The sequence below is a fragment of the Lissotriton vulgaris genome, chromosome 12 (genome assembly GCF_964263255.1).
Source record: "Lissotriton vulgaris chromosome 12, aLisVul1.2, whole genome shotgun sequence".
Taxonomy (NCBI): Eukaryota; Metazoa; Chordata; class Amphibia; order Caudata; family Salamandridae; genus Lissotriton; species Lissotriton vulgaris.
In genome coordinates, this window is record NC_141700.1 from 434033808 (window position 1) to 434054142 (window position 20335).

Consider the following 20335-nt stretch of genomic DNA (forward strand, 5'->3'; position numbering starts at 1 on the left):
GCCTGAGGGCATGCAATGGTCGACTAGATCCGGATAAACCGGCTAACAATACTTTCAGCAAGGGGTTGTCCAAATCCTTGATCGACTTTATGTTGATTTCAACTAATCTCTGGTATTTATTGTTGGCCCTTAAGGTCGTGAACAGACCAGAGAGTGATCACTTTCCATTACAATTAGGGCTACTATCTGACCCTTTTCTGGAACACGATAGCAAGATGGAAAGTGAGAGAGGGGTAGCTGAGGTTGTTGTTTCCAACAATAGGAAGGCAATTAAATGGCCTCATATTCTAGCAAAAGAAGAGACGCTCCTGGGAATTTATAACACCTTCTCAGATATCATCCCCTTATATGAAAATCTAAGGTTGGGATCCTATGAGGTCCTGAAAATGCACTACCACCTAGTGGAATCACTAACTCCCCTCCTGAGCAAAAGTTGTACAAATAAAAAAGATAACACCAAGAGGCAATTGGAACTAGAGACGCCATGGTACAATAAACAGTGTCACCTAGCCAAAACTAATTTAATCATTGCCGTGAAATCTAAAGACCAGCTGAGGGTTAGAGAATGTAGAAAAGAATACAAAATATTTTTGCAAAATGCAAAAAGGGAATGGGATGATTTAATCTGGGAATATCTCTTGAGTGCTGCTAGGAGGCACAACCAATGCACCTTCTGGAATTTGATAGCTAAAAACAACAAAACAGGCAGCTCCAATAGGGACTTCTTTTTGGATGAAAAGGTCTGGTTTGACCACTTTGTGGTTTTGTATGACCAGGTAGGGTCATCTGCTGAGTATAATGATCCCGGTTCTTCTACCCAGTGTACTAATCCTGTGCAATTCAGCATTAAAGAAACTCTGTGTGCGATAAAAGCAATAAAGGCAGGTAAGGCTCCAGGCCCGGACAAATTACCCGGTGATTTATTCACCCATAATATTGATGTATGGTGCCCCTATATAAACTATTTGTGTAATTCAATCTTACTGGGAACCCCGATCCCTGAAACGTGGAAAGGGGCAGAAATAGTAACCATTTTTAAAAAAGGGGATCGCTACAACCCGGGCAATTACAGACCAATTAGTTTAATCGATATTTTACAAAAAGTTTTTCCCAGACATATTTTAAATCGGCTTTTAAATTGGATAGATGAATCTGAAATCCTCTCTAAGGCCCACATGCATCCAGCATTTTTGCAGTCGCAAACGGTGCGATTACTTAAAATCGGCCGTTTGCGAATGCAAAAGTGCTTTTTGGGATGCATGAAGCAATTTTAGAATTCGTAACATTGTTGCGAGTTCTAAAATTGCGGGTGCTTTTAAGAAGTCGCAGATGTGCGATTTCTTAAAAGCAATGCATCATTACTTTCACAAGTGCAAAGTCGCAATTAGGGTGCCAAATTTACCGAGTGGTTGAACCACTCGGTAAATTTGGAAAAAGTGTTTAAAATGCTGCAAATGTTTTTTTTTCTACATTCATGTTTCACACACACATGTCCTTAGGACATGTGTGTGTGAAACATGATGCGAAAAATACATTTCAGGGGTGCATGGGGGGGTCCTTTGGACCCCCCCCTGCACCCATGAAATTTTCAAAGTGCCACTCGCAATTTGCTGATGCCTTCCCATTGACTCCTATGGGCCTTTTGGCCCATAAGAATCAATAGGAATTGCGAAAATGCACTTAAGAATTCGGTATTCATTTGGGATTCGGTAAAAATTGCGATTTTTACCGCATCCCAAATGAATACCGAAAACAATGATGCATAGCATTTTGCACTTCTTAATTTGCGATTCCTTATTTTTCGCAAATTAGGAAGTGCAAAATGTAACAATGATGCATGTGGGCCTATATTCCAAGCAGGTTTCAGATCCAAGACAAGCACTGTGGATCAAGTGTATAGATTCATGTGTATATGCTGGAAATATATTAAGATAAAGAAGTGTAGCATATATGTTGCATTTATGGACCTACGCTCAGCGTTCGATCTTGTTCCCCGCCACTTACTATGGGAATGTTTAAGGAAGATGGGTGTCCCGGATGAATTGTTGGCTAACCTTATAAAACTCCATACTGATAACTTTGCTAAAGTAAGGTGGGGAAGAAATGGTGAACTTACCCGACCCATCCCAGTGAAAAGGGGGGTAAGACAAGGGTGTGTACTGGCCCCAACCCTCTTTTCCCTGTTTGTAAACGATATTCCCCACTACCTAGCCCAATGCAACCACGATTTACCTAAACTGTGCAATGAGGCAGTTACAGCATTGTTATTTGCGGATGACACCATCCTAATATCCCAAACACCAAAAGGCTTGCAAAATCTAATAAATAAATTTAACAGCTATTGTGAGAAAAAGGGGTTAGAAATCAATTCATCTAAAACTAAGTATATGGCCATTAATCCCCCCAAATCATTTAAGAAGAACCTGGACCTAAATAATACCAAACTTGACTATGTAGATTCTTTTGATTATCTTGGTATCAGGCTGGATAGCAGAATGTCTTGGACAAACCAATTAGTAAAAAGCAGGTTAACACTAAAACAGAACTCCCTCCCCATTCTAAAGATTCATGGTGGGAGCACATCAAAAGCCATAACCCCTGCGATTGAAGTGTTCAAAGCTAAAGCTCAATCTGCCGCCTTGTACGGGGCTGAGATTTGGGGGCCTTACTCAAAAAAATCATTCGATGTTGATGAAAATATGTTTTTTAGACGTCTACTAAGACTGCCAGCAAGAACACCTCTAGGGCCGGTCTATCTAGACATCAGTCTAAAACGTACAGACTTTTTATGTTGGTTGAGGCCACTGCTTTATTGGGTGAGATTATGGTCTACTCCGGAACTTGCTGACTATAGAGCAGGTTTATTGGAAGTTAGGGAGCTGGACTCTTTTAACTCAATCAAGTGGCTGAGACATGTATCCCATTGGTTCATAAAAATAGGTCTATCACACTTCTGGGAAACACCAGCAATGTCAATCACCTCGCCAAACATCTGTAAGAACCAAGTAAAATCTGCCTACTGGAATTATGTGAACACTAATGTATACGAACGTGCTACTGGTACTTTAACGCATACATTCCTGCAATTTAAGGATCACCCCTCGTTTGAACATTTCATGGACGAAATTGAGCCACCCCTGGCCAAATCTGTTTACCTCCAATTTAGATACGGGGTCTTACAGATAAACGCAAATACTTGCCGGTGGGGAGGGGCAAATAAAGACCCATATTGTAACTCATGTGACCTAAAACTGAAAGAAGATGAGGCTCATATCCTCTTTTTCTGCCCGTCATATGTATTACTGCGCAAGAAATGGATTATACCCCTTTGTAAAAACTTGGGCACACGATCTTTCAAAGAGGCAGAGCGTATACTTAGATCTTCGAACGGTAAGCTAATAGTATTTGGTTTGAGCAGGTATCTCCATGGTGTTTGCATAATTAGAAAGAAACTTGGAATGTTAATGTAGGAAAAAAATGCTTTTATCTTCTGGCATTTTAATTATTTATAATTGTATATAGTTGTTCTTAATATTTAATTTGGTCCTGTAAGAAACCCGGTATGCATATTCTTTCTTAACATATGAGCAATGAATCACCTTACAAAATTTTTCATGTAAAGATGGTCCTGGACCTACCTTATGCACCTTGCACCTATTTGCACTTTCCACATTACGAATGATTGTAATGTTTTATTAATTCTAACAAATTTTTAATGATGATTATGTTATGTGTATTATATGTGTGTTTGGCTTTATGACAAAGTGTCGAATAAAAGCTTTTACAAACAAACAATAGTTCTTTATTGACATTTCTTTATTTTACTTCTGATCCTCTCTACACATATATTGTATTGATCAATATTTCGTATAAGTGTTTCTCGTTCGACAATTTGAAGAGTATCTCTGATTATTGCCAGTAGCATTACAATACATCCATAAAGTTGTCTTCGGATAAAAGTTTGCTTTGACCATTTAGATTTTCCCTGTGTATTTTCTCAGTTTTTTAGTTGTAAATTTGGGACAAGGGTAAAGAAAGTGACTAACGAATCGAGGTCAATCATCGAAAATACCGGCATATTAAATATTTAAATGAAAAATGATTCTAGCAATTGCTGCTGTTTATGTTGCCATTATTGTACACTTTGAGTGGAATGTGTTTAGCTTCTACTTTATTATATGAAATTTGTGTCATTTTGACAGACTCCCCTATATTTGTTCATTAGTTTTTTCAAACTCTTTTCCGCTTTTATGTGAACTGCTAACTGTATCCATGTTTTGCAGCTTAACTTATGTTCTCTTGCTTGTTATAGTTCATTTGGATGGTTTACTAATGTTTGAAACGTTGTAACACACACTGTGCCACCCAAATAATGTTTAAATAACATTTAAATAACAATTAAAAGGAAAAACACTTTCTCTTAACTCTAAACTTCCTTAGGCACAATTGGTCAAGGACAGAAATTCAATAATCCGTTTGGAAAGTCTGTATTCTGATGAAGAAGAAGAAGTGGAGACTGTGTCTGAACCAATTCAAATGACCTGGACAAAAGAAAAAATAGACTCAGAAAAACGAGGGAGGAACCACGCATTAGAACATTTCAGAGAACTTATAAGTATCAAACCGTAAGTACAGGTTTAGTAGAAATGTTTGCTGCAAAATAAACCAACCTAGACTGAGCATATGTCCCATAATTAGTTATCTATTGCCTCACACATAGGTATGGAGCAGAGTTAAGCTTAGTCAGCCGTAATGAGGCACTTTGTATCCCAGTATTGTGTAGTATATTTATTGACCAATACTAGAACTTGCTGAAGGGGATTTTGAGGAAGCAGCATGTGAAACCAAAGTGCATTAGTATTGTGAGAGTTTCTCACTATTGTGAGTGTAAGATTAGTTACTGGTTGCACAACTCAATTCACAGTTCAAGACAGATAAAAAAAAGTTGTTTTAATCAATGTGTACACTGTGCTCTTTGTGGCATACGTACCATGTGAGGTAAAATTGTGGTGATTTATAAAAAGTTAAATTACATTTTGCCTAAAATGAAGAGATAGTTGAGGCCCCAGAATAGAGACAAATTGAAGATTATACTTTTAATATTCTTTAAACCAGTACAAGGAATTACAGAAAAAAGACATGTAATGGTTTAGGTCTTAACTGTAGGACCCTTGGTTTCTATTCTACCATCAACTATCATATTGGTCCCTGCAGCGTTCCCATGTGCTACTTCTCACGCCTATTTCAAGTCTACATCTGGCCACTTTTGGATATGGAGAATCAGGCCACAATATATAAATCTTAAGTGGGTGAGAATTCGATTATCATTTACATTATTGGGTGTCTCATTCAGTTTAAAAACTTGATGTCTTGTTTATCAAATATTAAAAAAAAAAGTTGCTGTGCAAGAGCTGCTGGAGCTGGTTCCATCCTAATGCAGGAAATACAAAGGTTACTGTGTTTGGTACTTTGTTCTTGGGCAAAACTAATATCCACCTGACTACTTCACATAATTCTTTAGTAAGTCACTTAAACACACATGATTTACAGCCTTTTACTGTCTTTCTGTATTACCAGCTTTCATTGATTCCCTAATTGATGCGTGTACCTTTTTGCCTACAGTCTCAACATCTTCAATTTTTTTTAGCTACCTCTGCTTTTATTACTCAGCTCGTATTTTGTCACACCATAAACACTAAAGAAAAATTGTGTATCGATGGGCTGGTTATTTCAATGTACTTTACCACAGTATGTGCAACACATCATCATCACAGTGCAGAGAGCCTAATATGCAGTTGGAACTAGAATTAATTTTATCTTTCTCTTGAATGGGACTGTGCGTGTTTCTCTGAAACAGAAAATCCAAAGTCCACACCATACCACACTGATGAGTTGCCATCTAAAATTATTTTACATCGACCTCTCAGTCAGATAACTTAAGTGGCTGCTATTTTACAAACTGTAGAATAATCTCTCCTTAAATACTAGTTACTAAAATTGTCTCATTGAATTTCAGACCACTCATCCAGTGTGACCTCTGTGAATATTAGGAACAGTGTGTGTAGCACGTCAGTAAATACAGCCACAGCAGAGTTAATTAAGTATATAGGTGTCCTTTGGAACACAGACGATCACATGTCTAGTCAGACATGTGCAGCAATAAAAAAAAAACACATATACACTCACACTGATAGAGATTGTTGATAAGAAAAAATTATCAGTGCATATGTTTAAACAAACAAATGTGTGTGGGTTTTTACATTGATTTTCTTCTTCTAGAACTTTAAGTCCCACTGACAGTCATCTCTATAAATAGTTCCCGCCTTTAGAGACAAAGTTTCTAGAGACAGTGTGAGGGAGTCAAGGGTTACGTAAATATATATCACAGAGCCACTCACTGGAAAGGCAAGTATGATTTTGAAATCCTGCTAATCGGGAAGTATTGTGTAAGAAAAACGGTTCTCTTATGCAAGACCTACTGTTATCATATCACTTTTTATTTCTAATAAAAATATCCCAAAATACCAGTCACTGCTGTGATCTAAACAAATAAAACTATGTAAACTGTTTTTGCTTGTGTCTCTTGAGTGTTTCCAAGAGCGTTTGGAGTTCAGGCTTTGCAGGGGCGTAACACAGGCCACCGCAGCCCCAACGGTGCAGTGGGCCCCCAAGCTGCGGTGGGCCCCTTCAGCACAGTACTCCGGTTTTAGAGCTCCGGATTAAATCCGAAGCGGGCCCCTCGATGTACCTTGCAGGGGGGTCCCCCACAACGTTCGTTATGCCACTTGCTTTGCTAGAGGTGAAGACCTAATGGTGAACATTGCTCAGCACCACAAATAAGAAAAACATGTTTGATAACCTTAATCAAATGTATCTTTATATAACGAAGGTTCTAAGGAATTATTAATGCCAACACAGTTACTGCCCATAATGTCGACGGTATTCTAAGATGTTTCCACCTTATTCTATTGCCTGCTTGTTTCAACCTCACATCAGTGGGTTTGTACTAATTTTACAGCTTACTGTCATTATTTTGTTACTAGTGTGTGAATTTATATTAGTGCTTTTGATTGTGAATTGTTCTTGTTAAAAAATCCAAATTTTCTTTATCCCCCACTTTCAAAGCATGCCCTCTCACTTGTCCTGCATGTCCCACACTTCAATTCCTCCTATCATGGAAGGATCAGAAGCCTATTTACACCCTCATAGGGAGTTGCCTTTTAATTCTGATTGGGCTGCTAATAGCAGTGACTTGCTAAGTTACAATTATGGGAATTGCATGAAGAACTCTGATCTCTTTACTTCATCTGAAGATTTTGGCAGCAGTCTAAATCTCGCTGTGAAATTCCGAGGCAAAATAAGGGATTGCTAGGGAATCTGGCCTTGATTTACCCACTTCCTTGGAAATGTATAATTTTATGGGAGCCTTGGGTTTCCACCAGCATTCCCCCTTACCTCGACCCCCATGAACATTTTGATAACCCTGCAATCTTTATCTCAGAGGGCTGGGTGGGGAGTTGTCCTAATGGGGCCAACTACATAGACTTTAATTTGTGTCCCAGTCTTGATGTCCGGTTGATGTGTGTGAAAACAATACTCAGAAAGTATCACCTATTTTGCAGGAAAAAGGATACTAAATGTCACCTGGCTTCTAGGTCCACAAAGCACTTGCCACACATTAGTATGCGCTTTACAGTACTGAATTTGCATGTCAAACTTGTGCAGACATTTTACATTGTATAATGGTGGGATGGTCTACTTGACTACAACTCTACATTATCACTGTGTCTGTACTTACTATGTTCCATAATAATGGTCTCTGACATAAGCAAATTGCTCAGCAGCCCTTGTACAGTGCCTCTACAATGGTTACTTGGCACAGCAGATGTGTGTAGTTGATGTTGGTACACTGAACAATGCTTCTTTAGAGTAAGATGTTTAATATTTGTATTGTTTCCTTTCTTGATCATGCTAACAGAGAATGGAAAATCTTGTAAGTGGTCTTGTTGTTTGAAGTGCTTTTTATGCAATATTTACTTTAAACACAAAATCTGCTTTCTCCTAAACAGCAGGGTAACAGCCCCATGGTTTTGGTTCCGAATTATGAGAAACTAGGGAAGGAGGGGAGGGAGGTTGGCATTATACTCATAATGCCTTTACCCCTAGGAGATGTATTTTCTGGGTGCAGTAAATATATCAGAGCTATTTCCAGGATTGTTCCGCTGATTTATTTTGCTGCAGGGGTACTATATCTATCACACAACTCGTTAGTGGGATCCCTACACAAATTGCTGTTTCTGCCCAGAGTGGCATTTACCTCCCAGTTAATAACAGTCCTTTAGTTTTCCACCTATCGGGTTATTTACAGCGGAAGTAACAAGCCTATACTCATTGATTTACACCTAAGTGTCAAGGCAGATTTGCTGCCTACTGGGTTTTGAAAAAATGGTCAGGAATGCACTTACAATGCTCCTTCCAGGCACAGGTTTCCATGCATATACATGGGAACTTTATGTGATAGTCCCTTTCGGATCCTACTAAAGAGGGTCTCCTGTCAAACGCTTGCCTTTTTTCTGCCAGGCAAATACCTTTTCCTTTGGAGGTATCCTCTCCACTGTACCCCCAATAAATCTGGGGATGATCTATTGCCCTTCCCATGCTTTAAAGGTTTTTAAGCCAGCCATTCGGCTGCAAAAAAATCCACCATATTCCTGGGTGGAAATAGAATGTGATGTGCTCCCTTTCATAATTTCATTGCAACCTGTCAGTGATGTGATGTGATCAATCTTGTGATGTGTGGTGGCTGCTGTAGAATATGCAATATAATCTTAAAACCTATCATTTTAAAATCTGTTATTTCATGTGTAAGTGACAGCTACTAACCTGTCAATATTGAATGCATGATTCATAAAGTGGACACAATTTCATAACATTTCATAAAGCTATTAAAATGTAAAGAGGAAGAAACAACTTCTGCAAACATATGACGCAAAAAAATTGAAACTACTTAAAACATAGATGAGTGTCTTGATCGGCTCAAACTGGACTCCCACATAAGTTTGATTTTGCATTTATTATAGGTCTCTCAGTAAATCTTTTGTGCACTGCAAATGACTGAGAACAAGTGTGACATCTTCCTCTGCTGTGGGACCAGTACAGTTGTGGTGATCTTAGTGAATAGCCATTTTGAGTTGCACTGTTAACTCATATAGAAAGACTTACGTTTATAGTCTCACTTTATAAGAAAGCATGTAACATTATATATAATTCTAAAAATAAAGCACACATCACATTGGAGTACAATTCCAATATACAGTTAGTTGCAATATTCAAAATCTTCTCTGGTCGACAAAAAGCCAATTCCTATCAGTTTCCTTATTTCTACCCCACCAGACGTGGATCAGTACTACCTGCTGTTTCTTTAAGACAGCTTCTCATCCAAAATCCTAAAGTATGCAAGAGATATCTCACCTACCAAAATGAAGGATTTTTAACACTGTAAGCGTCATCGCAAACAAGTGTCTGACAGATCATCATGTTTCCTGTGATGCCTAGGATGGGGCCCCAACCCCATGGCCTGCAGTGACTGCGCTTCATGAGGCCAGGTTCTGACTCTTTGGATCCTTACCAACTCCCACTGACTCACCTTCAGGCCCTAAGAATGTGGGTTGGAAACTGTGTGTTCGCTCTCTGCACCAGGTGGAGTCCCCCGAATCCACCACTTGGCCTTCGCTGGCTCCTGTTCCTACTCTGCCTTCTGTGAAACACTGGTTCGTGGAACCCCAATGCCAATTCCGACTCAATCGGAGGATGAGGTGCCCATTGTGCTCTTGACTAGGAGCTGGTGTAGCTATGACCTCTCAACTGAGGACCTGCTCTGCTTTCATTGAGGCAGCACCTCCTCCACTTGAATTGGTACATCCACAAGGAAGGACACATATATTGCATTCCTTATTTGGCATGAAATCGAACAATGATTATGATGCAGTGATGAAATTGGGCAACCACACAGCAAGGAGAATTGGTATAATGACCTTCAAGAAGCCAGTGGCCTGGTTACTTTCCCTGAGTTGTGACATCTCGCATCCCCTGGTTTTGCGATTGAGGAGGGAGCCAGGGTCATGCATACAGCAGCCAACATTCTTCACCTCCAGCTCCACTCCTAAGACGTCAAAAACAATGTTTTAACAGAAGTTCTGCCGCTAGGGCAAACTCCCCTCTTGCCTTTCATTAAGACACAGATACCCATTTCGGGTCTTGGGCCAAACCTTGCTCTTGCACCACGGTCAATCACCAGATTGAGAGATGCCACTGCCCTGCGCAACTCTTCAATCAATCAGGGTCTCACCGCGCTGGGGGGAGGGGTTGGGGGGTTGCAACTCCAGATAAGTCCAAGAGCCAGGTCTTGAGGCTCCTCCTAAAGGTGTGCAGAGTGGGAGAGCATCTGATGTTGACTGGGAGCTTGTTCCAGGCCTTTGTTGAGATGTAGGAGAAGGCTCTTCCACCTGCTCTGGTTCTACAGATGCGTGGGGTCTCTGCCAGGGCAAGGTCGGCAGAGCGGAGGTTCCTTTTGAGTACGTGGAAGGAGATGTATTTGGGTTCAATGTTGTGGAGGGATTTGTAGGCGTGGGTGAGTAGCTTGAAGGTAACTTTCTTCTTCATGGGTAGCCAGTGGAGATCTCGTAGGTGCTGGGTCATTTGCTCATGTCGTAGGGTTCCGAGGACAAGACTGGCTGAGGTGTACTGGATGGCTTGGGGCTTCTGTGGCAGGTATTGGTTGACTCTACCATAGAGGTCGTTACCGTTGTCCAGTCTGCTGGTTATGAGTGCGTGGGTGACAGTCTTTCTGCATTTTGGGGGGGATCCACTTGAAGGTCTTGCGGAGGGATTTAAAGCAGGTGAAGGCGATGGCGTTGATTTGTTTCAGCACCCCTCCCCTGAAAGCTTGGTCTGCAGGCAACGAAAAGTCGAATTTACCTGAATACCTTTTTGACTACTCCCCATGATATGGAGTCCAAATGAATGGACACCTTTGGAAAGAGTATTTTCTTCCACTTGCATACTCCTCAATTATGTTTATGCCAGCTGCCTCTGAGGACACTATTCCCATACTCTTTGGAATTATATGGCTCACGTCCTCCCAGGTGTCCCAGAAGATCCCTGAGCTATCCTAACCCAAAACCTACAGGACAGTTGTGATGCGGCCAACTTCACAATTTGTTGTGGCATAGACACCACAGATCGGATGGGCCATTGGCACCAGAGTAACCATTCACAACCACCGGTTGGAGGCAGGATCCGATGAATCTTGTTTGTTTGGCAGACGATCACATCGGACAGTTGGTTCTGGCAAATAGTAACTCTGTGTTAGAAATGGGATTTCTGGTTGGCTAAGGCTTGCGTCAAAGCCAGGCCGAAACCACCACTCTAGTCAGGGCAAGGGAGTTACACGCCAAAATAACCCCTGCTCACCCCCTTGGTAGCTTGGCATGAGCAGTCAGGCTTATCCCGGAGGCAATGTGTAAAGCATTTGCGCAACGCACACATGGCAGCAACACACTAGGCACTACACAAAGAGGAACTCCACATAAGGTTATATATAAAAATAGCCTTTGTATTACCATAAACACATTAGATCATAATCACAGAATAACACTGTGCCAACTGGCACTGGGCAGTATTTACAGGGGATTATATACACAGGACAGGGCCACATGGGCCACCGTCAGAAATAGCACTTAGTAGAAATCGCACTTCTAGAACGTAGAATAATTGTAGCACAAAATAACTATTGTAGAACACAACCAGCAACCACTGGTAAAAGGTAGGTACACACTACGCAATCCTAATCACTTTAGGCATATATCACGCAGGGAACCATGAACTCACTAGCATAAACTATACTAGGCAAAACAACCTCCTAAGCATAAAACACAGAGGTATCACAGGCATAAAGGTATTGCACATTACTCATTAATCACATTAGGCAACAGGTCATTACCAACATAAACACAAATACCATCACCTTGCATAGAATTACATTAGATACTGGCCCCCAGACCAACTTTGCCTCTCAGGGGCTCAAACGCCCTTTGTCCGGCAGAGTCAGGGCTACAAGCTGCAAATGCAGCACTGCGCAGGGCACTACCTAAACGTTGCCGCTGCCCACTAAGTGCTGGGCAGCTGTGGAAAGGAATCTGGGCACCAGCGTGCCTCCTGAGCCCTCACTCTGGGCTCTTCAATCAGCAAAATGCCCCCAAGCACTAGTGGGATCTACGTGGGCTCTAAAACAAATATACCCCAAACCACGCTGGAGCCTCGTGGGCTCTGAACAGCCAAGAAATGCTGAACAACATGGGAACGGCCCCCTACCACCAGAAATGCCCTCGACGTTGGAGCCTCTCAGGCTTTTAATACAAAGAAATGCACCACTACGTTGGAGCGGCCCTCTGCTTTCCGGGGCTGCTCTAACACCAAATACCTCCAAAACGGGATGGAGCCTCGTGGGCTCCAAGTACAGCTATGCCACCACAACGTTGGAGCGGCCCGCTGCAAGACTGGGCCACACTGAGGGGCAATCTGACTGGTGCCTCGATCAGGCACAACACTCGATCTCGTGGCACCCCCCTAGCCCTGCCTCACTTACCCGGGCTGTCAGACTGGGCACCGGCGGAAGCTGCACACGGAGCTCTCCTCGTTCCACGGGGAGACCCCTCCTTATGCAGTGAAGTCTCTGGTCCACTTGCCAGAGCTGGGTAGGTCCCACCTGGCTCCGCCTTTCCATGCGGGGCTCTACCTTCACCCGGTCCCTCTTCCATGACCGGGACTTCAATGGAGCCGGTGAGGCTCTGGACAGTCTCTTAAGGAGGCGGGGTCGGCTCCCGTCCTTCTCCGCACGTAGAGGTGCTTCCTCACTTCTCTCTCCCGCACCGGAGCGCGTGGTGGGCTCCCGTCGGCTTCTGGCTTTGGCTTCTCCTGTTGCCGGGCAACTCCCGGTGTGAGCACCAATCTGACGTCAGCGGGGAGCCGGCACGGTGCTCCTGGGACTCCCGGGCCAACAGTGGTGTTTACTTCGGGAATAAATACGGGGTAGGCTCCCGGTATAATGTCAAGTCCCTGGTGGGGTGGGCACCCGCTAGGGATACGAAAAATCAGCACAATGTCCCTGGTGGGGTGGGCACCCGTGCCAAAATTGAAGGACAGGGGGATCCCCACGCCGGGGAATCCCTTAGTAAGGGATCGCCACTCCAGCGGCACAGCGTGCTATTTTTAAAGGGGGAGGCCAGCGCTTCCCAGGTGCTGGCAGGCCAAAAATCATCCCCAAGTAAAAAAATAAATGAAATGAAGAAGGCAGGGGGGCAAAGGCTGGGCCCAGGGACCAGTTCACAGGGCCCTCCAGCAGGGAGGCTGTATCCAGTGGCGGTTCCTCCTGGTGCCCAGCAGCAGCAGGCCCCCCTCTCAGGTCAGGAACACAGAGAATACCTTACATGGGGTCACAGCCCCTTTTTATACACATTTCCCTTTGTGACACACCAAAGGGCTAGGAGAGAACCAGTAACAACTGGTCCAGGAGCACTTGAGCGCTTTGTTTTGCTCAGCTCCTCTCCTTCTATTCACAGGCCAGGCTAGGGACATCAGACGCACCACTGGGGGCGGAGTCAGCATTGTAGAGGGAAGGCCCAGCCCTATTCAGGTCCCAGGTGCACTCCTCCCTGCCATCAACATGCAGATCTCTCCATTCACCACCGGGGCAGACCCATCCTGAGACCTGGAGTCAGGCACACCAGCCAGCTCCAGCCAATCACAAGCCAGACAGTCCATTCACATTTACTACACAGACATGCCAACTTCTAGAAGTGGCACTTCTTCACTAGACACATTAAATCTGCGCACACTGTTGCACAGCATTTAATCTCATGAGTTTGCACATACCAAACTCGCCCCTGCACTCCCCACACATCAGGAACTATCATGGACACACACATTCCCCATGAATTCCTATGGGAGGGCAGACCAATCTCACCACACACACTCAGAGAGCGCACACACTTTACACTGGGACACAGGGTTAAAGTGCACAGAAGCCAAAAACAACTAACACCAAGTCACCCTAAAAAGCAAAAAGTTTAGGGGTGAACCTGCCAAAAGGGCCAAGACTAACACTCTGCCACACATTCTATCATTTCCAGAGTAACAGGATCTGTCTTACGGAAGGAAGTGCAAACTCTTCGTGCTAAAGGGGCCATTGTGATTGTGCCAGCACAAGGAAAGGTCTTTATCCTATTTTAGACGTGAGCCTTCTCAACACCTCTGGAAGGAAAAACTTTCAAGATACTTACACTGGTCCAGGTCTTGGGTGCTCTCTAATCTGGAGACAGGATAGTGTTGTGGCTATTTCCATGTACCCGTCCTTCAGGCCCATCAGTGCCAACTATGATTTTGGTGGGACAGGGGCATATTCATTTCGCTGTGCTCCACTTTGGTCTCAATGGAGCCTCTAGGGGGTTCACAAAAAAGATGGCAGTAGTAGCAGCACATCTGTGAAGGTCAGGGGTCCCAGTCTTCCCCTACCTTGCCAACCGGCTGTAGAAGGCATGCTCACCCTATGCAGTCATAAACCACCTCCAGACTGTGTCAAACCTCCCGTCATCTTTGGATTTCTCGATTTACTTACCAAAGTCACACCTGATTATTTCTCAGATGCTCCCCTTCTTCAGAGACATCTGGGTATGGTTCAGTTTTGTGCCTGTTCCCCAGAAAGTAGAATCCAGGACATTCAGGCTATGTTCTCGAACTTCCATCCTCGGTTTTGGATTTCATGGAGGTTGACTCTGTGGCTTTCGGCATCCAGCTAGTCAAGCACTTCACATGGTATATGCGGGAACTGAAGTCTTGGTGGGTCCAACATCTGTGGTGGTGGTTACTAGACCACAATTAGGTCAGTGGCAGACCCCTCTCCCTACCCCACACAGAGTTGATAGTAGTGACTGATGCATCAATGTGGGTTGGGTTGTTTATCTAGGAGAGGAGGAGATAAGAGGCCTCTGATCTGCGGCGTAAGCAAGGCTCCATATAACCCTTCTAGAGGGAAGGGACATCTTATTGATATTGAAGGCCTTCCAACCGCCAAAAGGAGGCTGGTGCAGGAGCTTACAGACAACATCACTACCATGTGATATTGCTACAGGGAGGGCAATGTGGTGTCCTAAACTCTGTGCTAGGAGGTGCTACACCTCTGGAAATGGCTGTTTCATCAAGGGTTCTTCCTGGTATTGAACCACCTACCTGGGTCTTTGAATTCCAGGGCGAATGAGCTCAATCATCGATGCCTAGTGGCTCATGAGTGGCAGTTACACCTGGAGGTTGTGCAAGGACTCTTCTACGAATGTGAGGAACCTAGGCTCAATCTATTTACTCTTGTTAAGAATGCTCAATTTCAGCAGTTCTGGGTGTTGAAGTTTGAGGTACCTCTCACAATCGGATGCATTCCCCCTAGAGTGGAACTTGGAACTCTTGTATAACTTTCTGCTGATACCACTCCTGCCTTGAGTTCTGAAGAAAATCAGGAACGACTGGGCCCAAGTCATCATAGTGGCCCAGGATTGGGTACAGAGTGTATTGTAGTACCCAGAACTCCTGGGCTTGTGAATCTGTCTTCCGATCAGGCCTCCTTTCCCTGAGGAATTTGCTATCACAACAGGGAAGGGCACTGCACCCTGGCCTTTGGAATCTCGACTGTCATGCCTGGAGATTGAGCAGGCACTGGTGAACACCGGAGGTGGTTGATGTAATCATGGCAACCATGTCTCCCTCAGAAAAAAATGTATTCACCTTTTGGTGGGACAAATTTGTAGTCTGGGGAGACACATGCCAGATTTATCACTCTTGGCCAAGTTTTTTTACATTCTGTTTGTTGTGTCTCTTACCTGGCAAGGCTTTGCTTTCAACACAATTAAAAGATACCATTTGGCTCTTTCTGCCTTTTTAACAGTTGCCAAATTAGCCCTCAATGTTTGTCACTGCTTGTGATTAATTTTTTCAAAGTTCTGCAGTATATGTTTTCCCCCTCTCCTATTGTCATGCCTCAGTGGAACCTTAACTAGGTTGTCACAAATTTGATGTGTACTCCATTTGAGCTGTTTACAGCGGTCTCTTGCCGCTCCTCACCCTCAAGACTGTTCATCCTCATCATCACCTCATCATGGAGAGTGAAATTGCTTTAGGCTCTCTGTGCCAACCTGCCATACAACAACTTCTACCTAAACAAAACAAAATTTGTAATGCGATTCCTCGTCAGTCATGCAGATTCCTCACCAACCCATCCATCCTCCCCATTCTGGTAATTACGCTTTACCCTTTAATAATATTACAAGCACACAGAAGTGGTGCCTATATAGTCCCTGCACATTCTTTCCAGAGCCTAACAGCATCAGTGAGGAGCCGCATGATGCCCTCTACCAGCATGCAGAGGTACTGCTTAAAAGTTTCCAAATCTAGTCTGATCCTTGAAGAAAGGTGAGGAATCTGAGTCTCTACTAGAAAGAGCTTTACTGGAGGAAAGTAACTTTCTCATTATGCTGTACATATGGCTCGAGTAGTGTCAAAGCAGAGAGAAGATTACCAGGAGGATGGCTCTGCCAGCACAGCAGCATAACCTCACAGAAGGTTGCTTAAAGACTATTTAAAACAGTACATTGCTTTATTTCACAGAAATTTAGTTGGTGCTCTTCCAACCTGATAGTTGCCAGGTAAACATTCTGAATAGTTTGTGCACAGGAGTTCTAACTTCGATCCCTGAATGGTAACTTATATCTCTGCTTGTCAGTAACCACTCATGTTTTCTGAATTCAAAACAGCATCTGTGGTTTAGTGGCTTCAGGTTCCATACCTGTATGAGTGACCCAGCATCGCCCTGGCCACATAGGAACAAGTTGTTTCTGTTTTTGACCTGAAAAGTGTTGTCATATCTAACTATGATTAACAAGAGCACTGAACTTTTGGTTAGCTACTTAAGTGGTTAAATGGGTGGGCAGCAATTACTGGCACAACCCCGCAAATACAAAAACCTGTTGTGGTGCGTTTTCACCACATCAAGACACTTAAAACCAGCATTTACAATGCAATGGTCTCTGCATTATTTAAGGTAGAGCTATTGGCATTGCTCATGATTTTTTTTAAAATCATAAATAAATGGCATTGTCATTTACATTGCCAATAGTTTAATCGCTTGCAAATGCATGACCTATTACATTTACACCCACAGTCACCCACACAAAGCCCCCCACACACACATACAGAGCCACACACACAGAGCCCCACACACACACACAGAGCCCCACACACACACACACACAGAGCCCCCCACACACACAGAGCCCCCCACACACACAGAGCCCCCCACACACACAGAGCCCCACACAAGAAGTGTGGTGCTCAAGTGGTTGGAGCGGCAGACCCTGATGCAGAGGTCTGGCCCGGACCAGGGTTCAATTCCCCGCCTCGGCGGGTCTTGGGCTCAAATTTCCCCGGACCTGACAATTCCCGCCTCGGTGCCTATTCCAATCATGGAGTCCCACTCTGTAACTCTGGGCAATAGCTTGCTTAATCTCCACAACGGCCCCTCGCAGCGGGATGCCTGGCTTTCACCTTGGGGATGCCCAGTAATGGGTTATCTCGCAGGGGAATACCAGGATGGGCTCCCTAAGCAAGGGCTGGGACGCTTTCGGGCAGCCATGCGCTCTACAAATCAAATTTCATTTCATTTCATTCACACACAGAGCCCCCCCACACACACACAGAGCCCCCCCACAAACACAGAGCTCCCCCCCACACACACACAGAGCCCCCCACACACACACAGAGCCCCCCCCCACACACACAGAGCCCCCCACACACACAGAGCCCCCCCCACACACACACAGCCCCCATACACACATGTCCCCCATACACACACAGAGCCCCCCACACACACAGAGCCCCCCACACACCCAGAGCCCCCACACACCCAGAGCCCCCACACACCCAGATCCCCCACACACACAGATCCCCCCCACACACAGAGCCCCCACACACACAGCCCCCACACACACACAGCCCCCCACACACACCCAGAGCCACACACACCCAGAGCCACACACACACAGAGCCACACACACACAGAGCCCCCCCACACACAGAGCCCCTCACACACACAGAGCCCCCCCACACACAGAGCCCCCCACACATACACAGAGCCCCCCCCCCACACACACAGAGCCCCCCCACACACACACAGAGCCCCCCACACACACACAGAGCCCCCCCCACACACACAGAGCCCCCCCCACACACACACAGAGCCCCCCACACACACACAGAGCCCCCCACACACACACACATGTCCCCCATACACACATGTCCCCCATACACACAGAGCCCCCCACACACCCAGAGCCCCCACACACCCAGAGCCCCCACACACCCAGAGCCCCCACACACCCAGAGCCCCCACACGCCCAGAGCCCCCACACACCCAGAGCCCCCACACACCCAGAGCCCCCACACACACAGATCCCCCACACACACACAGCCCCCCACACACACCCAGAGCCACACACACACCCAGAGCCACACAAACACACAGGAGAGCAAGCACGGGGGGCAGGGAAGCAAGCACAGCGAGGGGGCAGGGGAGCAAGCACAGCAAGGGGGCAGGGGAGCAAGCACAGCCAGGGGACAGGGAAGCAAGCACAGCCAGGGGACAGGGAAGCAACCACAGCGAGGGGGCAGGGGAGCAAGCACATCCAGGGGAGCAAGCACATCCAGGGGAGAGAGCAGCCAGTGGGCAGGGAAGCAAGCACAACCAGGGGGCAGGGAAGCAAGCACCGCCAGGGGCAGGGAAGCAAGCACAGCCAGGGGGCAGGGGAACCAGGGGGCAGGGGAGCAAGCACAGCCAGGGGAGCAAGCACAGCCAGGGGAGCAAGCACAGCGAGGGGTCAGGGGAGCAAGCACAGCCAGGGGAGCAAGCACAGCCAGGGGGCAGAGGAGCAAGCACAGCCAGGGGTCAGGGAAGCAAGCACAGCCAGGGGGCAGGGAAGCAAGCACAGCCAGGGGGCAGGGAAGCAACCACAGCCACGGGGCAGGGGAGCAACCACAGCGAGGGTGCAGGGGAGCAAGCACATCCAGGGGGCAGGGGAGCAAGCACATCCAGGGGGCAGGGGAGCAAGCACATCCAGGGGGCAGGGGAGCAAGCACAGCCAGGGGGCAGGGAAGCAAGCACAGCCAGGGGGCAGGGAAGCAAGCACAGCCAGGGGGCAGGGAAGCAAACACAGCCAGGGGGCAGGGAAGCAAGCACAGCGAGGGGCAGAGGTACCAGGGGGCAGGGGAGCAAGCACAGCCAGGGGACAGGGGAACAAGCACAGCCAGGTGGCAGGGGAGCAAGCACAGCCAGGGGGCAAGGGAGCAAGCACAGCCAGGAGGCAGGGGAGCAGGCACAGCAAGGGGGCAGGGGGAGCAAGCACAGCCAGGGGAGCAAGCACAGCCAGGGGGCGGGGAAGCAAGCACAGCCAGGGGGCAGGGAAGCAAGCACAGCCAGGGTGCAGGGAAGCAAGCACAGCCAGGGGGCAGGGGAACCAGGGGTTAGGGGAGCAAGCACGGCCAGGGGGCAGGGGAGCAAGCACAGCCAGGGGGCAGGGGAGCAAGCACAGCCAGGGGGCAGGGGAGCAAGCAAGCACAGTGAGGGGGCAGGGGAGCAAGCACAGCCAGGGGGCAGGGAAGCAAACACGGCCAGGGGGCAGGGAAGCCAGCATAGCCAGGGGGCAGGGAAGCAAGCACAGCCAGGGGGCAGGGAAGCAAGCACAGCGAGGGCAAACAAATCCGTGTGGTAAAACATCTAAACACTGCCATGAAAGTCAAATTGAGGAAAATGCCCAAATAATGTGTAATAAACAATAAAGACATGACAAAAATAAATCAATGATGAGTAAAACACAAATTTGTAGCAAGAACGAATGATTTAGTGGCAAAAACAACCTTTTGCTCCCTGACTCACTCAAATGAGGTGCACTTTTCCAGCACGTTTCCCAGCCATTAAAACCACATACTTGCTTAATATTTACTTACTGAGAGGCCTGCTGCAGCTCGAGTCATCGTGACACACGCTGCTTGATTTTTGAGATGACTCAACTCTTTCGACTGACGAGCTCTGCTGTGGCTGCGCATTACGGTATGGCGGGCAAAAAGTGGAGACACTGGTTTAATCTGCATTGGTCTGGCTCATTAAGAGGAAATACTATTCAGTGCCAAAGAGGAACAGACAGAGGCAGGCTAATCTATTTTTCAATTGTCATTGATCGAG

General features: G+C 46.0%; 1 protein-coding gene across 1 annotated transcript in view; it reads left to right on the forward strand.

The window, feature by feature from the left end:
* Positions 1–20335, forward strand: part of SLC12A4 (solute carrier family 12 member 4) — a 533265-nt gene that overhangs the window by 499721 nt on the left and 13209 nt on the right. The window contains exon 22 of the mRNA XM_086945194.1: positions 4441–4625. Within this exon, the coding sequence (XP_086801320.1) occupies positions 4441–4625 (185 nt within the window). The remainder of the gene's footprint in view (positions 1–4440; positions 4626–20335) is intronic.